The 26,669-nt window shown below is 66.7% G+C and overlaps 1 protein-coding gene across 1 annotated transcript in view; it reads right to left on the bottom strand.

Moving 5' to 3' along the window:
- Window positions 1-26,669, bottom strand: part of JPH3 (junctophilin 3) — a 70,122-nt gene that overhangs the window by 17,443 nt on the left and 26,010 nt on the right. Inside the window, exon 2 of the mRNA XM_059382249.1 lies at window positions 25,347-26,124. Within this exon, the coding sequence (XP_059238232.1) occupies window positions 25,347-26,124 (778 nt within the window). The remainder of the gene's footprint in view (window positions 1-25,346; window positions 26,125-26,669) is intronic.

The following is a 26,669-nucleotide window of genomic DNA, read 5'->3' as shown; positions in this document are numbered from 1 at the left end:
AGCTAACACACGTGGTGGGGTCGTCTTCCTCCTTAGGCACAGAAGCCTCCCCCACAGACCAGATTCACCCTAAACCCAGCTGGAGAAGCTCGTGCTGGTCCTCTGTGGTTTGCTGACCTAAGGCCCCGCCCGAAACCCGCTCTTTGAAATCACGCTCGGGCATGTTTCGTTAGCAAAGGAGCCCGTTTGGCCACGACGTCTGGGCCGGGCCCAGGACCACTGGCCTCGGCGGGTCGGGAGGAAGGGTGCGCTCCCCAGGAACCCTGGCCGGCAGCACCGCGGTGGGGGGCTCAGCTCAGTTCGGTCTGGGGCCACGTACAGCGTCCAGCAGGGCCAAGTCAACAGGGCAGCAAAGGGGATCATGCCCGGACGTCCCTGCGGGGGGCCCGTGCAGTCACTCCCCGTCCTGGCGTCTGCGCTCCGGCCTCCGGTGGACAGGTGAGGGGGAAGGCAAGGCTCCTCGCTCCGACGTGCCACTGTCTGATGGGGCCCCCAAACGTGCTGTGACCCCATCGGCTCACGGTGACCCCGAGTGCGCAGGGCCCCCGAGGGCAGTGGTGGAACGTGGCCTCCCTCACCCGCACGGCCTGGTCACCACTGCGGGTTGGGGCTGGCAGCCAAGCTCCCGTCCCACGGGAGCCGAGGTTCCACGACTGCGACTTGTGGTTCCCCCAGGCCACATTTACACGACCCGGACGCCGAGGCTGGGATTTCAGGATGGGCAGCCGGGCCCTGAGCCCCCAGAGCAGGGCCGCTGTGGGCGTAGGGCTGCAAGGGCACCGTCCTCGTGCCCCGATCCCGCCCCGTGACCGCCTCGCCGCCCTCTGGTGACGTCATGCTGTCTCCGACTCACGAAGGGCCAAGAGTCGCCCCCCGGCCCCTCTGTCTCCTGGCAAGTCCCTCACACCTGATCCCCCTCCCGGGTCCCCGCCCACGCCCCCACCCTGCCCAGAAGCTCCCAGACCCTCGGCAGGAGACCGTGGACCTCATCCTGCACAAGAGCAGGCGCTGGCAGGGGGCAGGGCCAACACGGGCACTTGTCAAACCCACCAATGAGCTCATCTCTGCGCTTTCCCAGGAACATCTCCGTCCCTCCGTCCAGCGGCAGGCCGTCCGGTGCTCGGTGGGCGCCGCGAGATACCCGTGCCCGGAAGGGAGGACGGAACAGCGCAGCCAAAGGCAGGACAGAGGCTGGCGGGCGCTCCCTGAGCTTGACGTTCGCACGACAGACGCTTGTCTGGGATCCACCCACGCGGGGCCGGGCGTCCGGCACCGCACTGCTCACACGGCACAATCAACACGCTTGTTGACAGAATACGGAAGACCCGGTCAGGCCCGCGGGGATCCCTGGCGGCAGGGACACCCGTCGGGGCCATGCTCCGGGCTCCCACCTGCGCCCCGTGGGTCTCCCCCGTGGGCCAGCTGCTCCCAGCAGCTCAGCAACAGGACAAGTGAGAGCAAAGGCCGCTCACAGCCCGGCCCCCCGCGGCCTCCATCCCTGCGGCAGGGCTCCCCGCAGCGGGCCCCACCCATGCCCGTCCAGACCCTCGTCAGGCCCGCATCCTTCCTGTGGGGGGGATACTGGTCTCGGTCAGGGCCTCGGGCTTCTAGCAACCAGCTGCGGGGGCGTGGGCCCGGCTTCCACGGACCCAGCACCGCAGAATGCTCCCCACGTCCGTGACCCCGTCCCTGGAGAGCAGAGAGCTCCAGAGCCTGGCACATGGGCTGGCCCAGCGGCAGCCCCGGAGGCGGCTGGGTTCCACATGCAGCCAGACGCAGAACACAGGGGATCCCGAGAGTTGGCACACACGGCCCGCAGGGAGCCCGGCCTGGTCACCCCTCCCCACACATGGGCTAGTGCTCAGACACCTGCCACCTGGCCCCAGCGCCCCCTACCCCGAGCCAGCCGGAGCGCTCACCCCAGGCTGCTTGCCGCTGGCTCCCAGCCCTTTCCGCATGGCCCCCATCTAGGCACCTGCCGTGTGATCACCCCACCTTATAGAACAGGACCCCGAAACACAGAATGTTAGGCAACCTGCCCGAGAGGGCAGGCCAGTGGCCCAGGGCCTTGCTCTTCTCCACCACGAAGGGGCACCGGTCCCAGCACAAGCATGAGCCCCAAGGGACCCAGCTCCCTGCTTTCTTCAGCCTCCCCGAGCCAGGCAAGGAGCAGATCTGACACCCGTGGGTGCTCAGCCTGACCAGCCCGCCTGGCCAGCCGGTGGCATCACGAGTCCCAAGCCCGTCACCCACTGACACGGCAGGATCTCCTGCACGGGTGGAGGGGAGCCAAGACCCGGGCCGTGCCGCTGTGGGGGCCCAGGGCAGACCCTCCGCTGCACCCCCACCCCCACCCAGCCCGAGACAGCAGGTGTCTCCAGCACGCCGCGGCCCCCCGGCCCACCCTGGAAGCTGGGAAAGGCTTCTGCGCACGTCTCTGGATAACCTCCCTGGACACGGGGGTATCGAGGACACGTTTGCGAAGGGTCTGGGGTCCCCTGGAGACCAGGTCCGGCCGTGTGCAAGGAGCGAGCCGGAGGAGGAGCTCGGCTGAGCACGGCATCCTGCGGGTAGGAGGGGTGCGGGGGCTCCGCGGCCAGGGTCCCGGCCTTGTGCTGGAGACGGGTGGAGAGGGGCGCCCAGAGCCCAGTTTCTTGGTCTACAGTGGGGAGAGCTGGACGGGCCGGCCGCAAAAGACCCCTCAGTGGCCGATCATTGAGCCAACCGGACAGGGAAGGAGGGAACAGGCCCCGCCAGGCTGCGAGCGTCGCCGGGGCCCCGATCAGCAGCAGTGACTGCCCCGGACACACAGGGCAGGGCCTGGGTGTCTTCCCGTCTTGCAGCAGGGGACGCCGTCTGCTGGGAGGCAGGTCGGGCCTGTCGGGGCACGAGGCAGGTCGGGCCTGTCGGGGCACGCTCCGCACAGAGGGAACCCTTCCCCGGCCCTCCCACGCCACGAGATGTTGTCTTTTCCTCCGCCGGCATCTGCGGCAACACCGTTCAGGTGGCAAAGGCGGGGGTCTGGGGTGGGGACACCAGGAGGACTTCCTGGAGGAAGCGTGGCTGACGAGGCACAGGCTGGTGCTGTGGGACTGGAGGTGGCCTGGGCGCTCCGCTCGGGTGTGGTGCAAGAAAGGGAAGCCCCAAAGCAAGAGTAACCCTCGGGGACCGGGCAGGGGTCTGCTGCTCCGGCCGGGGGCAGATGCAGCCCATGGCCTTGAGCGAGGCGTACAACTCGCCTTCTGAGGGGCTGTGGAGGAAAGGGGGCGTCCCCTGTGCCCGAGACCCCAGAGCTGGCAAAGCCTGAGACCCTTCCCTCTGTGCCCTGTCCAGAGGGCATGGACCCAAACGAGGGGCCCTCCGTGGGTCAGTGTCCAACCTCCGCACCTGTGGGGCTCCGAGAGGGTGGTGCCTTGGCCAGGACCCCCAGCTGTCACCAGGCAGAACCTGGGCCAGGCTTCCCCAGGGCCAGGCCCCGCCTGCGATTCCATCCTGTGCTCCCCGTGACCACGAGAGGGATCGGCACACCCTGACCCCAGCCTGGGGGGAGCACCCTTCCTTCCTTCTTTGGGGGTTTGGGGGGCGGTGGACAGGGGACCGAGAGGAGGCTTTTAGATCAGATGTGACACTCTCCTCTGCCCACACTTGGAGGCTGCACGCCACCGCTGTGCGTCGAGGGCTGACCCCGTTTGGGAAGACGGGCTTTGCAGACACCGTTACGTTAAGGGTGTTGAGATCAAAGACTATCCTGGGTTACGGGGTGGGTCGAAATGCCATCATGAGTGTCCTTATGGGGACAGAGGGGAAGGACGCACACGGCCCCAGAGGCGAGGGTTGGAGGGAGGGGCCAGCAGCCACGAATGCCTGGGGAGGGGCTGGATTTGGCACTCCGGCCCCTAGTGCCCTGCCGCGGGGCCCAAGGGGACAGAGACACTCATGCAGCTCTCACGGGCACCCAAGGGCTGTCGCCAGGCCTCCTGGGCTCAGTCCCAGCCCCCTTGGCCTCCATTTCTCTATCTGCAGAATGGTAATGCGCTTCCTGCTTCCCCAGGGTCGCTGTGACAGGCAGGGGAGGGTCACCCCAGGGCAGGCTCTTCTGAATGGTGCACATGGGCGTCCTGGGGTTAGTCTGCCAGTTCCGCACCCACGCGGCAGGCGGCAAGTGGGGCCGCCCGGCAGCCGGGCCGGGCTCAGCTGTGTGATCCGACTTCAGAGGGGAGGCCGGAGTCACGGGCACCCACGCTCCAGCTGGGGTCAGAACATTCTAGAGAACGAAAGTGGCCGCATCCAAGGAGGGGACGCGGCCTCCCAGGTGCCAGCCAGGCTTGGCGGGACGGAGTGCGGACAGGAGGAGGGTGGCAGGTTAGGGTCGGCCGAGCCGCAGGGACAAGCGCCCCGTGCCCGCCCCCAGCTCCTGCAGCCGGGACTCTCGGACCCCCGAGGACAGCACCGGTGGTGTGGGGCGGACCACACGATGCTGCAGGGGCTCACGGGAGACCGTGCCCAGGGCACACCGGCCTCTGTGGGCTGCTGCGTCCCAGGGGCCCCACCCTGGGACCAGCCTCTTGGGGAGACACCAAGGCCTCTGTCAGCCCCTTCTGGGTGGCCCCCTGAAGCCAGCCCCTGAGAGAAAAGAGCAGACCCCAGAGCAGATCCCCAGGCAGCCAACGCTCGGGCCCCTGGTGTCCACCCTGGAGAAGAGAGTTCTAATGGGGCACACGGCAGAGGGCTGGGCGGGCAGGGCTCGGGGCTGGGGAGCAGCAGGCGGCTAGCTCAGGGCCTCAGTTTCCCCGTGTGCCACGTGGACCATGACGCCCATCTCACTGGCATGACGGGAGTGAGGGCGTGTGGCCGAGCCTGAGGCTCGACGGCGCTGGGGCCCTTGTGTCCTGCCGGCAGCCTCCCCGGGAGCCGCTCCCTCGGCGACCACCACGCATCCTCGAGGCGGCCCCCGAGGCACGGGCCCGTCCAGCAGCAGAGGCCGCGGCACCCGTGAACCACCTGCAGGACAGGGTCCCACCCGCCTTCACCAGGACGCTGGCTCCTCTGCTGTGCGTCCTCCGGGGGTGGCTCACGGCCGGACACCTGGGGGCCAGAGGGGAAGGGGCCCAGGCCTTAGGCTGCACACGTGCGGGTCTGTGTCCTCCTCCGAGGAGTGGGAAGGTAACGGCACAGAGCAGTGACAGCCGCGAGCCTCTGGGGCAGGGCAAGTGCCCGGCACAGCCGAGACGACGGTCAGCAGACAGGCGGGGGCTGCACAGCCAGGGCGGGGGGCGACCCGGCCCCAGGAGCGGATGCCTTGGGTGGATGTGGGTCTGTGAGGAGCGGGATCTGCCTGTGGGTGACCCTCTGCCAGGGCTGCCCTCCCGTCAGCACCGCAGAGCTGGGCCTGCACCCCTCAGAGTGGCCCGGGAAGCACCTGACCTTGTGTCCAGAAATTTAAATATTTGTAAAAATGTTCCATTGTTACATGTATTAACTGAAACAGCAGAGTCTGCAGGAAATCAACAGGTCAGGAGAGACGACTGCCCTAAAGGGGTCCCCGGGAGAGGCCAGGCGTGTGGGGGTCTCCCCACAGACGGCCCGAACCCCACTTTGGTTGGTCTCCTCATGAGCCGCCCGGGGAGGCCCAGCTACACCAGCAGCTCTGCGGGTGTGGGGGGACCAGGCGCCGTGGCCCTCTCCTCACCTCGCCAGCCCCCGACCCCTGCTGCCCCCCCAGATGCCCTCAGGGCTGCGGAGCAAGTGGGGTTCAGGCCCCCAGGGAGGCAACAGCTTGAAGCTCTAAATTTCTCGGCATTCCCTCCCGTAAACCCAGTGTGGTCAGCGCTAGGACACGGCTCACAGGTTCCTACAAATCACCCCCCACGCGGGATCCCAGGACATGAACCTCAGGGGCCGCGGGGAGACTCCAACACTCACCAGCGACGCGTCAGGACGGGGAACCGACGGCAGCCCGGCTTCGCCTGCGCTCGGGGCTCCAGCGTGTAAGGATCGCACTAGCTTGGCCCGGCTTGCCGGGATCACGGGGCACGTGGGGCAGGAGGGTGGCCGCCGCGTGGAGCTAAGGGGGGCGGCTCTCAGGCTCAGATGCGCCCTGTCCCCATGCAGGTCCGCGGATGCCTGTCTGCCTGTGTCTCTGGAGCAAACGTGGCGGCAGAACTTGCTACAATTACATCATCACGAAAGCCACCCGACCCAACACCTGGTCTGCCGACTGCATCACACCTCCCCGCGTGGTCCCCCATTCCCAGCGCACAATGTGTCCGCGAGGCCGTCAGCGCCGCCGTGAGCTGGGCCAGGAGCTCAGCGTGCCAGACTCCGCGGGGCCCTGATGTTGTTGCAAGGGGCCTGTGCTCGTCCTCTGCAGGCAGAGCCGAGCTGCCCCGGGTCACGGGGCAGGACTTCCAAGGGAGACCGGAGGAGGCCGTTGGGGCCTTGGGTGGCAGGTGATTAGGACCTGAGCAACACTTTTATTTAGGGCCAAATGAGGGAGAAGCAGCCAGCCAACCCTGGGAGACAGTGAGTCCCTCACCCCTTCAGCAAGACTCGGCGGACTCGCGGCCATGACCCAGGACTGACCGTGGAGGCTCCCTTTCTTCCTGCTCTGAGCACCTGATAAGATCCGGACCCGTAAAAGCCCAAACACAAGCTGGGACACCAGTGCCCACGTCCACCAAAACCAGCCACTACCCAGGCCTGTTAGCAGATGGTCCCAGGAGATCAGACACGAGCCCAGCAAAATCAGGAGACGGGGAGAATCCAGCTGTCCCCTTGGTTTCGGGGCTGTCCAGCACCTGCTGCCGACAGAAACGACAGGCCTGCTGGTTCTCAGGCTCCCAGGCCAGGCACCGCCACGGCACACTCCTCCCAGCAAGGCTCTGCCGTCCCAGCGACGCGGGGAAGCTGAGCCAGCAGCTTCAGAGCCGCAGACTCAGCCGCAGCAGAGTTCCCTGTGCCCACAGGAGGCAGGCAAGGCCCGGGGCCCCTCTCAGGATGGTTGGTGATACCTGAGTCCAGCTTGTGCGGCCACTAACGAGACCGATTATTTGGAAGTGTTATTTACAGATCACATCTGAGAGCCAGGCACATGCCATGCTTCTCAGTGGACACGAGCCATGAGCCACCTTCGTGGCCCGCGCTGCCCCGGACAGTAGTGCTGCTTCATGGCCCGATGCTCCCACTACCGGGGCCAGAACGCCCGACTGGGAAAACCCCAAGTTTCATGGAGACTAGTGCAAGGGCAGAGGTGATCTCGTCCAACCCAGCTGCTCGCGAGCCCTGGACGCCGACCCTGCTCTGACCCCTGGCGGGCTGGGGCACTCTGGGGGTGAGGGACACATTCCCTAGCCCTTACCACAGCCTGGCAGGCCAGAGGGTCAGAAGGCCAGGCCACGCTCGGGGCCGAGGCCTCGCTCCCTCCAACGAGGAGCTACCATCACCCACAGGTCCTGACGGCAGGCCCAGGCCCCAAGACGTCCTTGTCCTACTCCCTGGAACCTGGGGGTGTCCTCTCACACAGCGAAATGGTCCCTGCAGATGTGGTTTACTTTGGGATCCGGAGGTGGGAGGATTTTCTGGACTTCCCGGGGGGCTACCTGTCTCCACAAGGTCCCCGGCGGACAAGAGTGAGGTCAGAGAGCGAGCCGGGTGACCAAGCTGAGCTGCTTTTACCGCGAGGGCCACGCCAGGCCATGAGCCACGGGAGGCAGCACCTCCGGAAGCCAGGAAAGGCCGCGAAGGGACGTCCCCGGCAGCCCCAGAAGGAACCAGCCCGTCTCACGGCTGATTTAAGCTTCAGATCTCCGGAACCACAAGGTAACGTGTTGTTTGAAGCCACTGACCTTTCCGTCTGTTGTGACAGCCATAGGCCGCCGTAGGGGGACCCAGAGTGCCCGGAGCTGCGGCCCCGCTGGGGGCGGGGCCCGAGGATGCCCCAGCTCCCATCTCCTGCTCCGTGCCTGGCGCTGTTCTAAGCCCTGCCAGGCCAGCGCTGCTGTTGCCCCATTTGACAGTTGGGAAAGCCGAGGCTCAGAGAAGCGAGGACGGGCTGCATGAGATCCCACAGATGTGTCCCAGGAGGACACAGGAAGCCCCAGACACGTCCCTCCAGCTCCGTGTGGGCTCGTCTTTCAGCACCCAGGACGCTGCATGGGGCGGGCGCTGCTCCCATCTCAGCTCAGGGAGGGACGGGGGAGAGCTGGGTGTCCTGGAAGAGGCTGCTGGTGGGGGGCCCGAGACCCGCCTGGGGCGGTGGCTTCCCTCTGAGGCTGAGGGCTGCAGTGGGGACCTGGGTGTAGACTGGTTCCGACATGCGTCGCCCGGGGCACCACGGGACAGCAGCTGGGGCCGCGATGTCTGGTTCTGCCTGAGGACAGGCTGGCGTCACAGACCCTGCGGGGCCCTGGGCCCGAGGGGAGAGCAGACCTGACCGGCCAGGCCCCTCTGGCCCGGGGTCCCGGGCACCCCCCGCTCTGCCCCTGGCCCTGGACATCCCCCTCGGGCTCGCGCTCTGCCCGCCCCGCAGATGTCCATCAGCCAGTGGGAGCGTCACAGCCTGTGCTGGGGCAAGGGCTGCTGTCCGCTGCGGAGCCCTTCTGGGAGGGCTGTCACGCTCATGAGACAGTCACCGTCAGCAGGCCCCCCGTAGCCTGGGGACAGGCCCGTCACCAGCTCCTGCGCACACAGGGAGACGGAGTCTCCGACAGGTGATGGCACTCCGCTCACTCTCCGACCGCTGCCGCCGGGTCCCGTCTCCCCCGTCCCCACACTGACCTTCTCTCCGACAAGGACCTTGTGGGGTTAATGGGTAGACGTCCAGGGTCCGAGCCCCCTCCCACCTACGAGGCCCAGGAAGGCTCCTCCTCCAAAGCGGAGAGCGGCAGCCCAGAGAGCGGACAGGTGGGGACCGGCACCCCAACTTCTCACCCAGTCCACACTGGTTCACAACTCCGGCGGGCGCTGGGCTTGGGGGGACACGGCGCTGTCCTTAAGACTGTTCACAGACCCGGTGGGGTCCGGAAGGGGTGGGGCCTGGGCCCCGGTGAAGGCGGCAGGTGGGGGACGCCGGGGGACGCCCAGCCAGAGGGCCTGGCTGCAGGGTGAGTGCCCCGGAGGGGCAGGGCGGCGGGAGGAACGCCAGAGCTCGGGGGGTCTTGCCGGTGGGAAGCGCGAAAGGCTCTGAGCTGGTCCCACAGTGATGTCTGGTCTCTGGGAACAGATTCTGGCCAAGGAGAAGGGGAGGGATGAGGGTCCAGAGAAAATGGAACCAGGGCAGGTGGCCAGCGGGGGGGGGTCCAGCAGGGCCCGGTCAGGGGGAGCTGGGAGGGGGGCGCTGGGAGGGGGTTTCCTGGCCGGCCCACTGGGTGCATGGTCGGGCTGCTCATGGAGACTTAACGGAAGCCGGGCAAACTGCTCCTGGCGCACCCCGTGAGGACGGCCGCCATCAGAAAACCAGAACACCGTGGGTGTCGGCCACAACGCGGGGGAACTGGAGCCCAGCGCCCTGCCGGCAGGAGCAAAGCACGGTACAGCTGCCGTGTGAACCAGCCCAGTGGTTCCTCGAAGAACGGAGTGAGCACTGCCGGCGGCCCCGCGGTCCCGCCTCTGGGCACATCCTGGGAGCACGGACAGTAGAGCATCTCAGAGGAAACCATACACACGTGTGCACGGTGCACTGTCCACAGCAGCCATGGGGAGAAGCTGCCCAGCGCCCATCGAGGGATGTTGGGCAAACCCACGTGGCTCGTCCCCTCGGCAGAAGGCAGAAGGACTCGTCAGCCATAAGAGGCCGGAAACCTTGACACCTGCTAGAGCCAGAGGGACCCTAAGGACATGGCGCTCCTGGAGAGAAGCTCATCACAGCAGGACAGTGTACGATCCCACAGATGTCCCACAGACATCCACAGACGTCCCACGGATGTCCATGTATGTCCACAGATGTCCCATGGACACCCACAGATGTTCCACAGATATCTCACAGGTGTCCCATGGATGTCCACAGATGTCCCACGGACTCCTCAGATCTCCCACAGATGTCCCACAAACATCCACATCTGTCCTGCAGATGTCCAGAGATGTCCACAAATGTCCCATGGACATCCACTGATGTCCCATGGACGCCCAAAGGTGTCCCACGGATGTCCACGGATGTCCCACAGATGTGAGGCCTAGAGCCAATCGTCCGTGGAGACAGAGCTGCTGGGGGTGGTGGGGCCGGAGGAGGCGGGAGTCACTCTGGGGCTAGTTCTGCAGATGGTGGCGAGGACAGCCTCACAACCGTGGGAATATACGAAGCACGGTTGAGCCGGTCACGTAAAAATGATCAAAGTGGTAAAATGTATGTTGTGTCTGTCACTACAGCACAAACATTGAAAAAATCCGCCCCAGGCACCGAGGCCAGAGAGGACAGCTCAGTGGAGAGAGCCCTGGGTCTGCTTCCCTGCCTTTCCCCGGAGACAGCCAAGCGAGGACACACACGGCTCTCTTGGTGGCCCCAGTCCGTCAGGGCCCATCCACCGAGCCCCAGCCTGGCCCCCGAGGCCTTCTGGACCCACAGCCCTTGGCAGCCACACCAGTCAGTGGACAGTGGCCGGCGCCCACCCAGAGGCCGTTCCAGACGCAGGCCTTGGCTGTGGGCACCACACATCTCGGCCGTGCCGGGGGCGGCTGCAGTCTGGCGACAAGGGCCCTGTTGGGGACTGCTCCCCGTCCACCACTTCGTGTCCTCTCCCGCCCGCGCCAGCCAGCCAGGCTGCCCGCCGGACAGGAACGGACGGTGTTCAGCCAGAAGGAGAGGACGCCGGGGCTGCGGGGGGCTGCTGGGGGCTGCGGGGGGCTGCGGGGGGTCCAGGCCCCCCAGCAGGCAGCGTGAACATGGACGAGGGTCCGCGCCGCTCCCCATGGCAGCACAGCCCTGTACCCCCAGCCGGCCGGCCCCATACAGGAGGTCACCTGCAGGCCTCCCTTGCCGGGCAGCCCTCGGGCCGGTCAGGACCCACAGGGGAGACACAGAGTCTCTGTCCGAACACTCCCGAGCCTGTCCCTGAAGGCAGAGGAGGACGACTTCTCCATCCAGACGCGCCGCACGTGGGTTCGAGTCCCGCCTGGGCACTCGGGGGCTCTGCGACCTCCGGGGTCAGGCACACTGTCCAGCTCTCGCGCACCTGTGTGGTGTTCGCTGGTCACAGGCCCGGGGCCGGGTTCACGCCAGGCCCCGGACACGGCTTCACACGCAGACAGCGCCTCGGCACCCAGAAAAGGAGGGAGGTCAGCAGGTGAGAGAGACGAATCTGGCCACGTGGCCTTGAGACGGGGCAGCACAGCCCCCACGTGCTTGGGAACGTGTGCAGAGCGAGGACACCGAGGTCCTCAGGGAGCCGCGTCCCCGTGAACACGGAGGCCCCGGGCTGCAGTACCTCATGACAGCCAGACTGGGTGGCACAGCAGGGGAAGGGGGACCCGACGGGCCGGGACCACGAGAGGCTGGCAGCAGGAGCGCGGGGTCCCACGCGGCCCCCGAGGAGGGACAGAGACCCCGGGACGCCTGACCTGCAGGGTCCAGCTGGAGGACGGAGGGCACAGTCAGGGCACCTTGGCTGGTTGACCTCAAGGGGCACAGCTTGTCAGCGACCCTTGGAACCCACCATCGAGGCCCCACTGTGGCAGGGGGTGGTGACCTCAACACAGTTTTGCAGAAGCCACCGGGTGGGTAGGAAGGGGACCTTGTCTGGCAGTGGTGGCAGCCGAGGGGCACCCACAATCCCCAAGCCTGTGCTTGGTGGCAGGGGCGGCGTGTACACTTCCTGTCCCCCCGACTTCATCTGGAGCCTCCTGGGGGGCAAGCGCAGCAGACTGTTGACCCGGCATGGCCCCACGGTCCCTTCTACGGGGCGGGATGCCGGCCAGCGCTACGCCGTGGGGGCTCTTACGTACACCGTCACCCCGGGAAGTCACAGAATTGGAAGAGCAGGAACTGAAGGTCAAACGGGAGGGGGACGCCCGTTCCACGGGCAGGGACGCGGGGCCCAGCAGCCAAGTGCCTCGGCCAGGGGGCCCGCGTGGGAGCCAGGTCCGGTGGCCTCCGTGTGACCAGACGGCCGCCGACCAAGGTCCCCACCCTGTGTGGAGCAACAGGGTCTTTTAGGATAAGGCGGAGCAGGGCCACCACGGTGCCTGAGCCCCGGCCAGCCCCAGAGGACCACTCCTCCGGTCCCCGAGGCCCCAGCAGGCACCAGCCACGGCCACGCTGAACAACAGTGACCTGCCAGGCACACCCTTCAGGTGCTGGCAGCGGACAGCGGCTCATCTGTGGGGACGTTTCCCAGGCTCGCTGGGGATCCACCGCGAGGCTCTGCCGGGCGTTGCCAGGTGAGCAGTGCACTGCGTGGTCCCCTGCGGGCTGGGCAGAGCCGCGATCAGAACCCAAGGGACCAGCGTCTGCATGTGGTGAGGCAGGACCCAGAGCCCGCTGGAGGGTTCTTCTGTAAGCTTGCCGCGGCTTTGCACCAGCCTGGAAGGCCCCAGGATGAGGACTACTGCAATCCCAGAGGGCTTTCCGGCGGCAGGGACAGACTGAATATTCCAAGAACATCCTCCTGTTCCATCCACCGCCCTGGGAGTAGTGCCCGATGTACAGATTGGGAAACCGAGGCTCTGACCCTCTGGCCCGTGACGCGCCCTCTCAGATACGTCCGTCTGTGTCCGCAAGACTCCGCCCCTCCCGCTTCCTTCCTGTACCTGCTTCACAGAGAAGCCAAGCCCTGACATCCGCGAGCCCGTGGTCCCAACAGATTAAAACTGCACCTCAAGGCAGATGTTGACACGGAGGGACCACAGAAAGAGAGCAGCCGACGCTCCTCCTCCGACCGGGGAGGAGTTCAGAGAGGGGCATCTGAACTGGGTCTTGAGGGTTGTGTAGGAGCTCACTGGACAGAAGGAAGGGCATTCCAAGCAGAGGGAACAGAATGTGCAAAAGGGAAGGCTGCCCAGAGGGTGTTGGGTCACCCGTGCTGGATGTCGGCCAGGGGTAGGGGGATCCAAGGCCAGAGGACTGTATCCCAGAGACTCGGAAGCACTGAACAGAGACCAGACTCCTCTTCACAGCTGCTGATGTGCCCATCTGTTGTCTGCAGAGACGACCAGACAGGGGGCACTGAAGACGGGCAGGGGTGAGATCTCCCAGAGGAGGGTCCCTGTCATCGCCTCGGCACCGGCGCAGACATTCCACACAGTGGGTCGATCCCCCCTCGCAGGTCCCAGCCCCTGAGGCAGGCCGCTCCGATGCTTCCACATCTGCTGGTTTCTTAGTCCTTCTGGACCTCCGTGGGCATCTGGAGGCTCGTCTGAGTCACAGAAAACGCCCAGCGGAGTGGGACCCTGACGGCCCGATCTCTCCTCTCCACTCCCTGAAATCCTTTCCAAAGTGCCAGCCTTCGAGGACAGCAGGCCCCATAGTCCTTGCCTCTAAGCCAGTCCGGGGACTGGCCTCGGCTGTCATAGTCTCCAGCTCAGCCGGGCCCTGGGGTCCAGGAAGAGGACCGGGCGCCAACTCCAGGGGCTCACAGGTGCCGTACCAGACCCTCCCTGAGTTGAGGGCCTCTTGGGCTCTGACGGTGCCATGGAAAGGGCGGGGGGAGCAGGTCATGTGGCCCCATGGCAGGGACCCCGCCCCCCAAGGCCCTGCCCTGCTCCGCACACTCCGAGCCAACAGTGCCGTCCGATCACGGCGAAGGCACGGGGGAGGCTGGGGCACTTGGGAAAGAGATGGGGATTCAGAAGCCGAGTTGGAGCACGTGAATACCCACGCACACACACATCAGGATCCCACTGTACGCGGGACACGAGCTTTCACTACAGCCTCACAGCCGGAGCCTTGGGCGCAGGGTCCCACCTGCCAGCACGGCCCTCCTCTGCCTGTCTGGGTCACGGTGAGTGGACACGGCCGCCGCCCAGGCCTCCAGAGTGACAGGCGGCTGTGTCTGCCGGGCTGGGCGTCGGCATGTGGAGGGGTCTGGACCTCCCTCAGGTGCCCTGGGGGACCAGCCAGCAGCCTCAAGAGTGTCCAATGGCCTCCCTGAGTGCAGGGCCGGCTGCACCAGGAGGGACTTCAGCTTCGGTGACCCGCGCATCTGTCAGGCGGGGTCAATCGCGTAACAAACAGGCCTGGCAGTCGACGGCTCCGACGGAACAGACACAGACTTCTGGTCACGCCGAGTCAAAACCCGGAGTTCCTGAAACAACAGAGCAGGCAGCGGCCACGGCCGACATGGACGGCTCCAAGAGGGACGCGTCCTCGTGGGAATGAGCAAACAGAACAGGGATCTGATAAGGCCTCCTGGTCTACAGGTCTCAGGGAAACCACGGGATCAAGCCACAGGCTCAGTGTCCCCGGGAAGCAGTCAGCCAGTCCCAGAGCGGGGAGGTCCTACCGCACAGCCTGGCTGGCTCAGCACGTGCACTGCCAGGAGTCGGGGGCCTGAGCCGGGGGAGAAGCTTCAGCGAGACCCGAGGGACCGGTCAGCGCGGCAGCAGGAAGGCTTGGCTGGATTCTTAACGGTATTAGCTGTCGGGGCTCTTTCTTCGGGGGGATGGCGTGGAGCCCAGTTTTAATTGTTTTTGTCCTTAGAGGGTAGACGGCAACATGCCTAGAATTGGCTCCAAGAGCGGCCCTGGGGTGCAGCGGGGTCCGGGGTCAGGTGGACGAGAGCAGTCCCGAGCTCCCGAGGGCTCAAGCCGGGGCAGTGGCCCGCGGGGTCACAGACCCTCTGCACTTGCGTGTCCAGGAAATTCTCCCCAGTGCAAAACAAAAATACAAGGACGCGCCCCTGTTGGTAGCTGGGTCACCTCACAACAGCCGAAAGGCGGGAGCGACCCGGGTGGCCGCTGTGGGGTGAACCCAGCAGGGTCCCCGCGGACGACGGGAAGGCGACGGTGACACCTGCTGCGGCACGGACGGACGGACAGACGGACCAGCGAGGCCGGCCTGTCACGAGGGCACGAACACCGTAGGTTCCGCTCATTCGAGGCCCCGGGGGCAGTGGGACCCACAGAGGTGGGGAGTGGAAGGGGGAGCGGGGAGGGGAGAGGCGGGGAGGGGAGGGGTGGGGGGTGCCGCCCCCTCCGCGCACGGCCGCGCTCTGGGAGGATGAGAAGGTTCTGGCGGCCGGCTGCACAGTACGACGAACGCACTTCGTGCCGCTGAGCGCCCCCACGGAAACGCTGACAGTAAAGCTGACCTTGTCTGTGTTTTGCCACAGTTAGGTTTTACGTGAACATGTTCCTAGCGGACCACGGCTCCCTTCCAGGTGGGGACGTGGGACCCAAGCGCCGGGATCCTCAACCCTGGCTCCCGAGGCTGCCGTGCGTGTGAAGCCGCCGGCCCCCGGGGAGGGTCGCTGCAGGCCGGCTCCCGCCCCTCCCGCCCCTGCCCTGGGCACCCGGCCCCAGGGACTGCGGTGCACGTGCCGTGGAGGGGACGGGCTGGTGGCCGCGGGTCTGCCGCATGGTCAGGCTGGGCGGAGTGCCTGCAGGCCACGGAGCAGAATGGCCCTGTGTGAACGCTTCCTGTTGGCCCAGGACCAAGCCCGCTCAGGGCAGCTGGAAGCTGAGAGAGGAAGCGGCGGGTCTGCCCGGAGGACGGGCCGGGTGGCTGTGGGACCGGGGAGCGGGGCGGGCAGCCTCCCGTCCCCGCAGAAGAGATGAGGGGCCAAGAGCTGCAGCGGGGCATGGAGGAGTCGCGGGGAGAATCCCAGCACCTGAGCCCCCTGCCCTGGAGGGATGGGAACCTGGGGGCACGGCTCACCCCGCCGCCAGCCCCTGTGAGAGACCCGCGGCCTCTCGGCCCCACAAGGAGCAGGTGCTCTGCGGACGGCGGAGGGAGGCCCGGGGGCAGAGCCGGCCGGTAACGTCTACACACCCAGAGGGAGGGCCCAGGGCTGGGGGCTCCGGGGCAGAGGCTGTGGGCGCCAGAGAGGCTGAGGTGAGACTGGGAGACGGCTGACGTCCCCCGGCCTCCCTGACACGCGGCCACTGGCTGGGTGCTTGGGGACAGCCGAGGCGGGAAGGGGTGAGGGTGCCGAGCCGCTGCCGCGTCCTCCCCCGAGGGACCCACCCTGCGGAGGCCCCACAACTAAGTCTCCAGCAGGCGAGCTCAGCCAGGCCTCGGGGCGGGAGGGATCAGGTCTCCCTGGTGGCCACCACAGAGACTCGGGTTTCTGCACAGCGCCCCGAGGGCAGCATGGCGGGGTCGAGGGTTCAGAGCCGCCCGGGTCAGCGCTGGGTAGCCTCATGGTCAGCTCTGGGAGGGGTCCCTCCCTTGGCGCCTCCCCAAGCTCCATCCCAGGACCCCCCCCCCCCCGCTGGACACTGAGGAACAGGGCGGCAGGCAGCCCCCCAGCCCGGCAGGAGCCCAGCCTCACGCGGGAGCCAGACTCCGACAACCGAGCGTGTCCGACGGGACCGAGAACACGACTGTTAGAGCCCCAGACTGCAGACGGTGTCCCTACACACCAGCGGCCGCCAAGTGTGTCCTTATCCCGCCGTGGTTCGCCGTCGAGAGGCAGCGAGGAGGGAAGAAACCAGAACCCACCGGGCGGCCGGCGGGAACGCCAGACAGGCGGACCGCGGCGGGGCACGGCACAGGCTCATGCACCCGGCCTCCCGGGCAGGCGCTGTGGCACCCCCACTCCCCATGCTGCCGGGCAGCCGTCTGGGCACCGGTCCTCCGCCGCCCGCCTCACGCAGGAGGTGCTGGAGGTGCACGTACGTCCCCGGCCGGCTGCTCAGAGACCTTCCCAACCACTCCGGCGTGCGTGCGGGAGCCCGTGCGGTCTCCTTCCCTCCGGACCCAGAGCTGCGAGGACTGCCGAGCGCGGACCTGCTGGTGGTTCCTGCCCCGTGCAGGGGAACCCGTGGGAAACGGACGTGAACACGCAAAGGGAAGCCAGCCCGGTCCCTTTCGTCCTGCACCGATTTGAGTTGTGACTCTGTTGATTTTGCAAACGAGTCCTGAAAGACACCGCCAGCTCCCAGTTTCCACAGACCTAGGTTTGCAGAAAGCCACGAGGCATCAAACTGCCCTTCGAAACCCCGTGTGGCGTACGTGTAGGAGCTCGGTCTTGCCAACGGTAGGGATCTTTCCACAACGGAGAATCAGCTCCGCGACGTGCTCCTGCGGTGAGGCCCCCCTCCCACTCCAACCCTGTCAGCACCCCCTGCCCCCCTGCCCCCCCTGCCCCCCCCGTTTTCCTGCTGGCCTCGAGGCTGGCGGGCTGGAAGCCGGGACTCCCACGTGGGGCCGGGCAGCTCACTGCCTGGCAGAGCCCATTGGTGGGACTTGTGAGAGGCAGGGGGAGGCCCTGGGGGTCACCGTCTGGGGGTGGCGGCGGAGCTCAGGCCGGAGGAGTGGCCGGGGCGTTTTGGAGCCGTGGCCTCTGTAAGCCGTGGCAGATTCCGTCAGGGCTGAGATAACCCCGACCATCTCGCTGTCGGTGAGTGTCTACCACACCGCATGCCTGGGTGACGGTGCCTCATGGAAAACTCCAGGAAAGCTGAGGCAGGTCCCCGGAACCCCAAGAACCGGAGACACTTTGTGGGCGGGGAAGGGTCTGAGCAGCCTAAGCAAGTGAGCGGCGACCTGGACCCCAGCTCTCCGGAGGGCAGCCGACCCCGCGGACAGGCGCTGGGACAGCAGGAGGAGAAGGAGCAGGAGACACGGCGTTCGAAGCGTGGGAACCGCCTGGCTGGGCGCAGAGTGCTGCGGGCTCAACCAGGGCCCCCCACCCCCACCCCACCCTGCACCCGGATCCACACCCACCCAGAACCTCAGCGTGACCTTACCTGGGGTGGGGTCTTTGTAGATGTAACTAAGAGGAGGTCAGATTGGGTTACGCTGGCCCTTAGGCCAAGGATGTGTCCTTGGAAGACGAGGGGACACGGATACCAGCACAGGGAGAGGGCGAGTGAGGACAGAGGCAGAGACGGGGGGGGGGGACGTGGCCACCAGCCGAGAAATCCCAGGACCCCTGGAGCAGGAGGAGGCAGAGAGGACCCTCCTGGCGCCTCCGGAGGGAGAGCAGACCCACCGCACGAGTTTCCAGACCTCTGCCCCCAGAGCCGGGAGAGGACGGACACCTGCTGTGTCGGGCCCCCACCCCCACCCCGCGGACGGCACTTTGTCACGGCGGCCCCGGGACACGGATCACAGGGAAGGTCAGGAGGGTCCCCCCGAGGACCCACAGTGCGGCGTGACGGGGGCGCAGCAGGGACACGCGTCCTTCCAGAACCACGGCGATGCTCCGTCAGCCGGGGGCCCCACACCCAGCCCCCGCTGTCACGGTGCGGGAGCCCAACGGGGCGAACTGGGGGCCAGCCGCCACGTCCACCCCAGGCCGCTGACCAAACAAAGCACACGGCCGAGCCTCTAACAGGAGGGACCCCAAAGTCCCACGGCAGAGGGCACAGCCGGTGGGGGGGCAGGCGGAGTCGGGAACAGACGTGAAGCTTGCCGCCGTCGTCTGCTGGCTTCTGGCTGGACTGAAACCACACTCGCGGGTCTGACTGACGTGGACGTGGCTTCCCCGGCTCCGAGGGTGTGGCTTACTCGGGGGGACACAGAGCCTTGGCGACCATCAAGGGGTCAAGGACAGGGGGATTGCTTTGCTCTCTGCACCTCTCTCCCTGCCTGCTCTCACATGCCAGCGAAGGACAACCCAGTGTCCTGTCTGTCCCTGTGACCCCACCAGACCCCTGCTGCTTCCGACCCCTTATACGGAGCTGAAGACGTGGTCTGGGGAGCCTACGAGCCTTGCCGGAGTCTGGAGAGCAGCGCACAGCAGGACCGCGTGCCACGTCTCTCCAGGAGGAGGAAACACAATCCTGCTGCAGCAGGACGGCAGGGGTCCCACTGAGGGGGGAATGTCCCATGGTCACCAAGTCCAGGGACAGATCGCTGACACCAATTTGCAGTCCCTCTCTCCAGGACCCTGTAAGAGGCTCCAGCTTCTCCTGAGAGGCGGGGGGCTCCGGGAGGACGGGGAAGTGGCCCCCCAGCCCCACTCTGGGTCCTGGGACCCGGGGTAGGGCTCTCCTGGATGTGGCCAGCCCGGGGCTGGCTTCCTGTTTCCTCGCCGTCCAAGGTGCCTGTCTGAGCGCCAGGTGGAGTCACTGCCTAGGGCTGAATCACAGGCTCCACGCCTTCTGCCTGACAAGTGGGCCGCCGCGGAACCAAGCAGGCCACGAGCCTAATCACATCCGACAGCCCACATCCCCTGACCCCGCGTGCGAGGGGAAGGCCCCACGGGGTGCGGTGGAGGCACGGAAAGGAGCCAGCCCTGCCACTAGAGGACACAGCACACAGGCCCACACTCAGAGCTCCTGGACTTCTAGGGCAGGAACTAAGGTTTGGGGGCACACACAGCCGGGAGGCAGCAGCCTCTCGCCCCTCAGCGAGCCCTGGGCTGGCCCCAGCCCCTTCCCAGGATCGAGCACCCCTGTCCTGAGCCTCTCCTCCGGTTTTCCCGTCCAGAGGCCAGAGCCAGAACAGATGGCTCTCGCCCACCAGAAGGCCTGTCCTAGCAGGTGGTCGGCCCGCCTCCGGAGGCAGGAAGCTCTCGTGCCCTGCACAGAGAGCCCAGCTCCGCAGAGAGCCCAGCTCCGCAGGGCCTGGAGGAGCTGGCCGCCTAGCAGGCTGGGAAGGGGACGGGCTTGCCCATTCTAGAGAGGGGACGGGGGGTGACACACCCCGCCCTTGTCCAGGGCAGAGGACACGCCCTTCCCAACGCATGCGGCACACACAGAAGCTTCGGTCTCTGGATGGCCGAAGCCAGGGCCTCAGCAGGCCGGGGTCACAGGGCGGGTGGTGCTGGACCCTTCTAGAACCTGGGGGTGCAGGGCCGAGTTTCCTCCCCACTTCCAGCGGCCACATCCTTGGCTCGTGGCCACATCACCACCCTTGCCTCGGCTGTCCGTCCTCTCTGAGCCGACGCGCACCTGCTCTGGGACCCTCGTAACCCCACCGCCCCCGATCCTGCGTGAGCCCCTCCTCTCAAAACCCTTCACCACGTCGGCTAAGTCCCTTCTGCCGCGGAAGGTCACATACCTGCAGGGTCCGGCCATCAGGAGGACGGTGTCTCTGGGGTATTGCCGGCCTCCGCCGTGGACAAGCCTCAGTGGGGGAGCTGCCCCTCGAGGTCGCCCCCACGTCCTGCCGCAGACCCCCTCCCCTCCCCAGCCACAGTAAATGGGGCAGCCCTCCCGCCAGGCCCCCACAGCATCAGCACAGACTAAACGCACACATCTCTCCGCCAGCAGGGCCCGCTCCGGGAGGCTGCAGGCAGCATGGCCAGCCGGCAGCGAAGGGCACAGACCCAGCCTCTGTGGCCTTGCCCCTAAGACTGAGTGACTGGGCGCACCCAGAACTCATTCAGAGAGTCAGGGCTGGACCCATGTGGTGCAGCACGAGGAACACATGGGTCTGGAGAGAAGCAAGCCACGGGCGCCACAGTCCCACTACGTAACAGGAGACCACAGAGTGTGATACCTGTGTCTACCCGGACACGGAGAAAAGCCAGACAAGAGCGTGTGGTTGTCAGGGGCGCCTGGAGGGCTCGTCAGTGAAGCAACGGACTCTTCGTTTCAACTCAGGGTCGTGAGTTCAAGCCCTTGCTGGGCTCCATGCCAGGGCAAGAGCAGGAGGACCTGGTGGCCAGCACCGAGGGTGTATCTCATTGTGACCGGCCACGGCACCCTCAGCATCAGGGCCTTTCCTCGGCCACGCCGCCCACGTGACTCATCTCCCGCCCCAGCCCTGGCCACGCTGGCAGGGACAACCCCCACCTCGGAAGGGCAGGCTGCCCGGTAGGAGGACCGTGAGCGCACGGAGGTTGGGGAGCCCCGTCTGCCCGAGTGTGGGAGCGGGATGGCCGCCCCGTGTCAGGAATGACCTCTCCTGTCATCACGCCTGGTCAAGGTCCCTCGCATCTCCTCCCCCCTGCAATGCTACGCACTCAGCCAAGCGTCCCAAGACACACACATCCAGCGAGGGCCGGCACGCGCACCTGTCTGCCTGCTGGCCGCCGCGAGGACCCAGCCAGCCTCGGCACACAGTGACAGGTGCCCACAGCCGCCCAGCCAACTGCCAGCACAGAAGCAGGGATGCCCGCCCTACCCCGGGGCCTTGGGGCACGGCACCCCTTCCTGCCTGCACATCCACCCCCACCCCCACCTGGGGCTGCTCCCCCGGGACAAGAGCCCCTCCAAACAGCTCAGCCGCCCCGGCACCTCCTCTTCCCTCGCCCTGATCACCACGGCCACTCCCCGGGGACCGCTGGCTCCAAGCACCAGGCTGTGGTGTCGAGCCAGAGGGAAGCCAGCCCAGGGAGTAGGGGGCTGGGACAGAGGGCTCTCGGGTCACCATCCCTGCTCCCCTGCCCAGCATGTCCTGGCTCACTGTCCCCGACCAGCCCCGGTCAAATCGGGAGTGAGCCCAGAGGCGCGCCTGGCCCCTGTGGGGGTCTCAGGGGTGGGGGATGCCTGGGAGGGGGTGTGCTGAGAGCTGCGAGCTGCGAGCTCCCTCCTCGTCTGCATGTGCCCACCACCCCTGGGCCCTGTGCTGAACACTGCAGACCGCGCCCCGTGTAACCCCCACAGTGCAGAATGCCGCCGGGACATCGGCCGCCACCCCTGTGGAGCTCGCTGACTGCCCACGGCCGCACGGTGAGCCCTGGCGGTCAGGACCCGGCCCCGCCCGCGCAATGTCGGCCCCGGGAGCTGGGACACCAGAGGAACCACGCGGGAAAATGCTGTTCTTGCTTCTGAACTCTGCCAGGAGGCGCGCCCTTGCTGGGCCCGGGATGGACGGCTCTCCTGCCAGAATCCTCGGGCACCAAGGAGCCAGAGGGTTCCCTCGGTCCCCACGGAAAGGACGGGTAGCTGGGGTGACCCTAGCTGCTTGGGAATCTGGCAACTCGTGTCCTGCCCCCCGAGGTCACGGCCACTGTCACACCTGCAGGCCTCCAGCTGCTGCCGGTGAGAGCAGGCGCGGCCCACGCAATCGGTCACTCACCCGTTCCCTTCTTCACTCGTTCAAAGCAAGCGCGCGGAGCAGACGCCACGGTCCACGCTCTTCCAGCCCCCACGGCCTCGGCCGCGACCGGAACAGCCTTGGCTAGGAGTCCACACCCCAACAGAGCGACAGCAACAAACACCTCAGCCGTTCGGACAAGGCCGCATGTCTGCAGACAGCTAGCTCTCCATGGACGCGTCCGCGTGGCTCCACAGAGGGGCCAGACGGGGACCCCGCTCGCGACCACCACCGGGGGCCCCTGAACTGTCACAGGCCCTGACCGCCCTCGCCCTGCAGACACAGCGGGGGGGCTCACCGCAATCTGCCGCCGCCCTCTCAGCAGCCCGGGGAGCTGCCCTGTGTCCCGGGGCTGCGCGGGAGCGGGGGGACGGACCGGGATGTCACCCCCAGCTCGACACCCACCAGCGCTTTCCTCTACGGGGAGCCATGAGAGCCGCGTGACAGACAACAGCCTCTGCACACTCCAGTGGACAGCCTCTGGGCCAGGAGTGGACAAGTTTGCATCCTGACTTCCAACAGCCCCTGGCTGGTCCTCGGAAAGACCAGCGGCTCTGGTGAGACCGTCAGGTTCTGTCCACCGGGCCAGCGCACTGCTGGGAGTGCTGCGATCGGCTTGTCACATCTGCCGTCCGGTGAAGGACACTTCGCGGAAGGGCCGGAGCACGATACAACGGGAGGCGCCCACGCTGAGGTCCGCCGGAGTACTCGTGGTCTGGAACAGGCCCCTCCGGGGGCTCAGGGTGTCTCCCGTCCGTGACAGGGCAGGTGGTGTCCGTCAGCCACGACAGGGGAAGACGACGTCACAGAAAGTCACATGGGAGGGACAGCGGCACCTTCTGCTCTGACCGCGGCCCCCTCAGACCGACCTTCCCCGCGGGCCCTGACCTCCCGTTGCCTGTCTCCCGCAGCGCCTCCGCCCTGGGGAGCTGACGGGTGCAGCCTCCCGGGGGCTCTGAGGAATGCAGGTTCTCGTGCTGCGCCCAGACCCGCCAAACCAGCCGCTCTGGGGTGGGGCCCCGCCCAGCACGTTCCCACCTCTGGTGCCGTCAGCACTGATGATGGCCCAGAAAGCCGTAAGGAGCTCTGAGCCCAGGTGGCACCCAAGACAAACCCAGCATCTCTGCGGTGGGGGGGGGGGTGCGGGGCTCCACGTGCCTTAGAGCCCCGGGGTGCCCGTGCACAGACCGGGGACTGGGAACCGGGCTGCGGACACTCCCCCGACCCCCCATTCCTTCAGCTGGGGACCCACATAAGGGGCCCCCACTCAGAGCTCAAGGTCTACGTGCCCATGTTTTCCAGGAAAGCCCGTGTCCCCATCCACAGGGCCGCTGTCCCCACAGAGCTGCCCCCAGGGGAGGAGACACTGCACCGTCTCTCGCAGACGTGGCTCAGTAACCTGCACCAGCACCCGAGGAGGGAGTGGCGGTCCCCGCTGCGACTGCCCACACTGCCTGGCTGTCTCCTGGTTGTGAGAATGACCAGAGTCCGCCTGGGACCACCCCCCTGCAGCTGCCAAGGCCACTTCCACGCTCCAGTGGAGGGGGGCCTTGGGGTGTCTGGCCAGGCCCCCCCACAGGCTGCGGGCACTGTCCATTGCTTCATTCTGTCCTTCCACAGGGAACCCGGCCCAGAGAGGGAAGCACCTTCCCCACCCTGCTCAGCAGCGATGGGTCTGAGCCGGACCAGGGTCTGCAGCCCCTTGAGCTGACCCCAACACACAGAGAAACGTCGCCCGAGTTCTCCGACCTTCAGCAGGCAGGGGCCGTCACTCCCGGTTCACCGACTGAAGCCAGTCCCGGGCAGAGCCCGTCAGGTGTGCAGACTCTGATCTCGGGCCCCCACTTCTGTGGGATTGGTCAGAAAACTTCCCCGCTTCCCACATCCTCAGTCCCAAGGACGTTCTCCTGGTCTCTGGACTTTAACGTCACTGTTGCAGGAGACCTGGGGTCGAGAACAGATCCGCAGCCAGACGGGAGCTCCCACAAGGACCCCAGATCCCCGACCACGCCGTGCCCCAGCCCTGGAACGGCCTCTCGTCTGTGGAGGTCAACAGGCCGCACGACACACAGCTGAACAGCGGGACATACAGCCAACGCCAGCCCGTGGCCGGGGCCCACCAGAGCTGCGGACGCCGCCCTCCTCCTACGCTCCGTGTTCGTACGAGCGAGTGTCCCGTTTAGGAAGGAAACAGTAACGATCACACCTCAGTTCATCTTCAGCTACGGGGGGTCGTCATCGACGCGGGCCCCGTTTGTTTCCGTGCCCGGACGCGTCTTGGGGAGAAGGGAGAGCGATTTGGGACTTTGGTGCGCAGGGAGGGGCTGATCCTTCTCCTGGCTCCTCAGAAGGGATCTCCTCTCCCTCTAAGCCTTAGACGTCGGGAGCCGCGGATGTTCTGTCGACAAACCTGCTACTGTTTCTGTTCCTCCACTGTGGATCAAAATTCACGGAAAACCAGAGCCCAACGAACTAAAACTTGAATTACTGACAAGGTTGGGCCTTGTCCTGACCCTTGGTGGAGCCAGAAGGTTTCCTGCCCCTGGCTGGGAACCCAGAATCACCCAGAAAGACGTGGTGGTCTGTCCTCCTAGACGCCTCTGGCCTGGGCAGGTGCGCCTTCTAACGCCGTCCCCAGGACCCCTGCCGACCGACCCCAGCAGCTCCGGGAGCCGGGCCCTGAGCCCCTCCTTCTAGCTCAGAGCCTGCACCGTGCACCAACACCAAAATGCCCCGGAGAGCTGACACGGTGCCCCCCAACAGCCAGCTTGGGACTGCTGCCCACTGCCCGGCAGCCCTGAGGAACCCCAACTCAGGAAGGAGCGTACATCACACTGGCTGCCGGCCTACAGCGCCCAGGGTCAGGTGGGCCACTTGCCGGGCACCCCCAACCAGTCCCTCCCTGTGGGGCTATGTCCTGGAGCCCACGGACAACCAGGGTGGCTTCCTCCCTCCCCCACACGCCCGCAGCACCGGGAGCGCGACCATAGCGACATCACACCTCTGTGTCGCCGCAGAACGGGCCCCTCCTTTACCCACGGCGACCCCACGGGAAATGCCAGCACAGGGACAGCGGGCGGTCTTCTCCGCCGGAGGAACCGACCAGCAGCAGCCGCTGGACCAACCGCTGCCCGCCCCCGCCAAGAACCGCCGGGGAGCCCCCGGGTGCCCCAGGGCAGCAGTCCAGAAGCACCAGCGTCTCATCCTGCGGACGGCGGCGGCCCCAGCAGACTGCCGCGCCCCGCCCGCCCCGCGCGCCGCCTACCTGGAGGCCGCGATCTCCGCCTTCTGCTTGGCGATGGTGGCGGCCCGCTCGGCGGCCTCCACGGCGCGGTCCACCTTCTCGCGGATCTTGCTGGCGCGCAGCGGGATGAGGTTCTTGCGCTTGCCGCTGACGAGCACGTTCTGCTTGTACTTGCCCTCCTCCTTGGTGCCGTCGGGGAAGGTCATGCAGCCGTAGCCGTGCCGCCGGTTGCCGGCCCACTCGCCCTCGTACCGGAGCCCGTCGGAGCGCTGGCTGACGCCGAAGCCCGAGCGCTTGTCGCTCTTCCACTCGCCCACGTAGGTCTCGGTGGTGGTGGCGTCGATGTCGTCCTCGATGGCGGCCAGCTCGGCCTCGGCCTCGCCCAGGCTGATGGTGGAGTGGACGTCGCTGGCCGTGGAGCTGACCGTGCTCATGCCGGCCTCGCTGCGGAACGAGCTCTGCTTGCTGCGCTGGCTGGCCAGGCTGCTCTTGGACTCGGACTTGCGCAGCTTCAGCCCGCTCAGCAGCGAGCGCCGGAACAGCCCCTTCTTCTTGCTCTTGAGGATGTCGCAGTCGCTGTGGGCCACCAGCACAAAGCCCCCTCGGGACACGGCCGGGCTGCCGGCCACTGCCGGGGAGGCGTCGGGGTGCAGCGCCGCGCCATTGGTGTGCTCGCTGCGCAGAGAGTTGATGGACGTCCTCAGGGGCGAGCGGATGACCGCCGCCATGCCGTAGGGGACACTCTGCCGCACCCCGTAGCCTTGGCGCATGCCACCGACCCACTGGCCCTGGTAGGTCCCTGTGGAGAGAAAGGAGAGACGGGTGAGCCCAAGGGCAACGGTGGAAGGGGACAGGACACAGCAGATACAGCGCACCAGCCGCCGTGGTTCTGTCTTGGAGATGGAGGGGGACAGGACACAGTGGACCAGCCGCTGTGGTTCTGTCTTGGGACAACATGGTGAAGTCTGCTTGGAGGCAGACAGACCGTAGTGTTTTCGTGATTATATCGCCAATGGTCTTTGGTAAAGACGCTTCCACTGTGCTCTGTACGGTGGCCTTCCATTGTCCTGGAAGTTGGAGAGGGGAAAGCCAGGGGTCTGACGCGGTCAGGGGTGAACTGGAGCTCCCCCCACACACGGGCAAAGGCCCAACCCGGGAAGTCAGGGAGGCACCCAGTGGAGGAGGGAGAAGCATGTGCTGCTGCGTGGTCCCCAGCAGTCGTGGGGCCTGGGAATCCAGCCACGGGGACACAGATTCGGCCCACAAACCGGGTGGGAAGAGGCTGGCCTGGGAGGTGGCAAGCGCCCAGTGGCTGGAGGTATCCAAGAAGGGTTTGGAAGAGCA

This window comes from Mustela nigripes, chromosome 17 (assembly GCF_022355385.1).
Source record: "Mustela nigripes isolate SB6536 chromosome 17, MUSNIG.SB6536, whole genome shotgun sequence".
In the NCBI taxonomy this organism is placed as follows: Eukaryota; Metazoa; Chordata; class Mammalia; order Carnivora; family Mustelidae; genus Mustela; species Mustela nigripes.
This window is presented reverse-complemented; position numbering and strand designations above follow the sequence as displayed.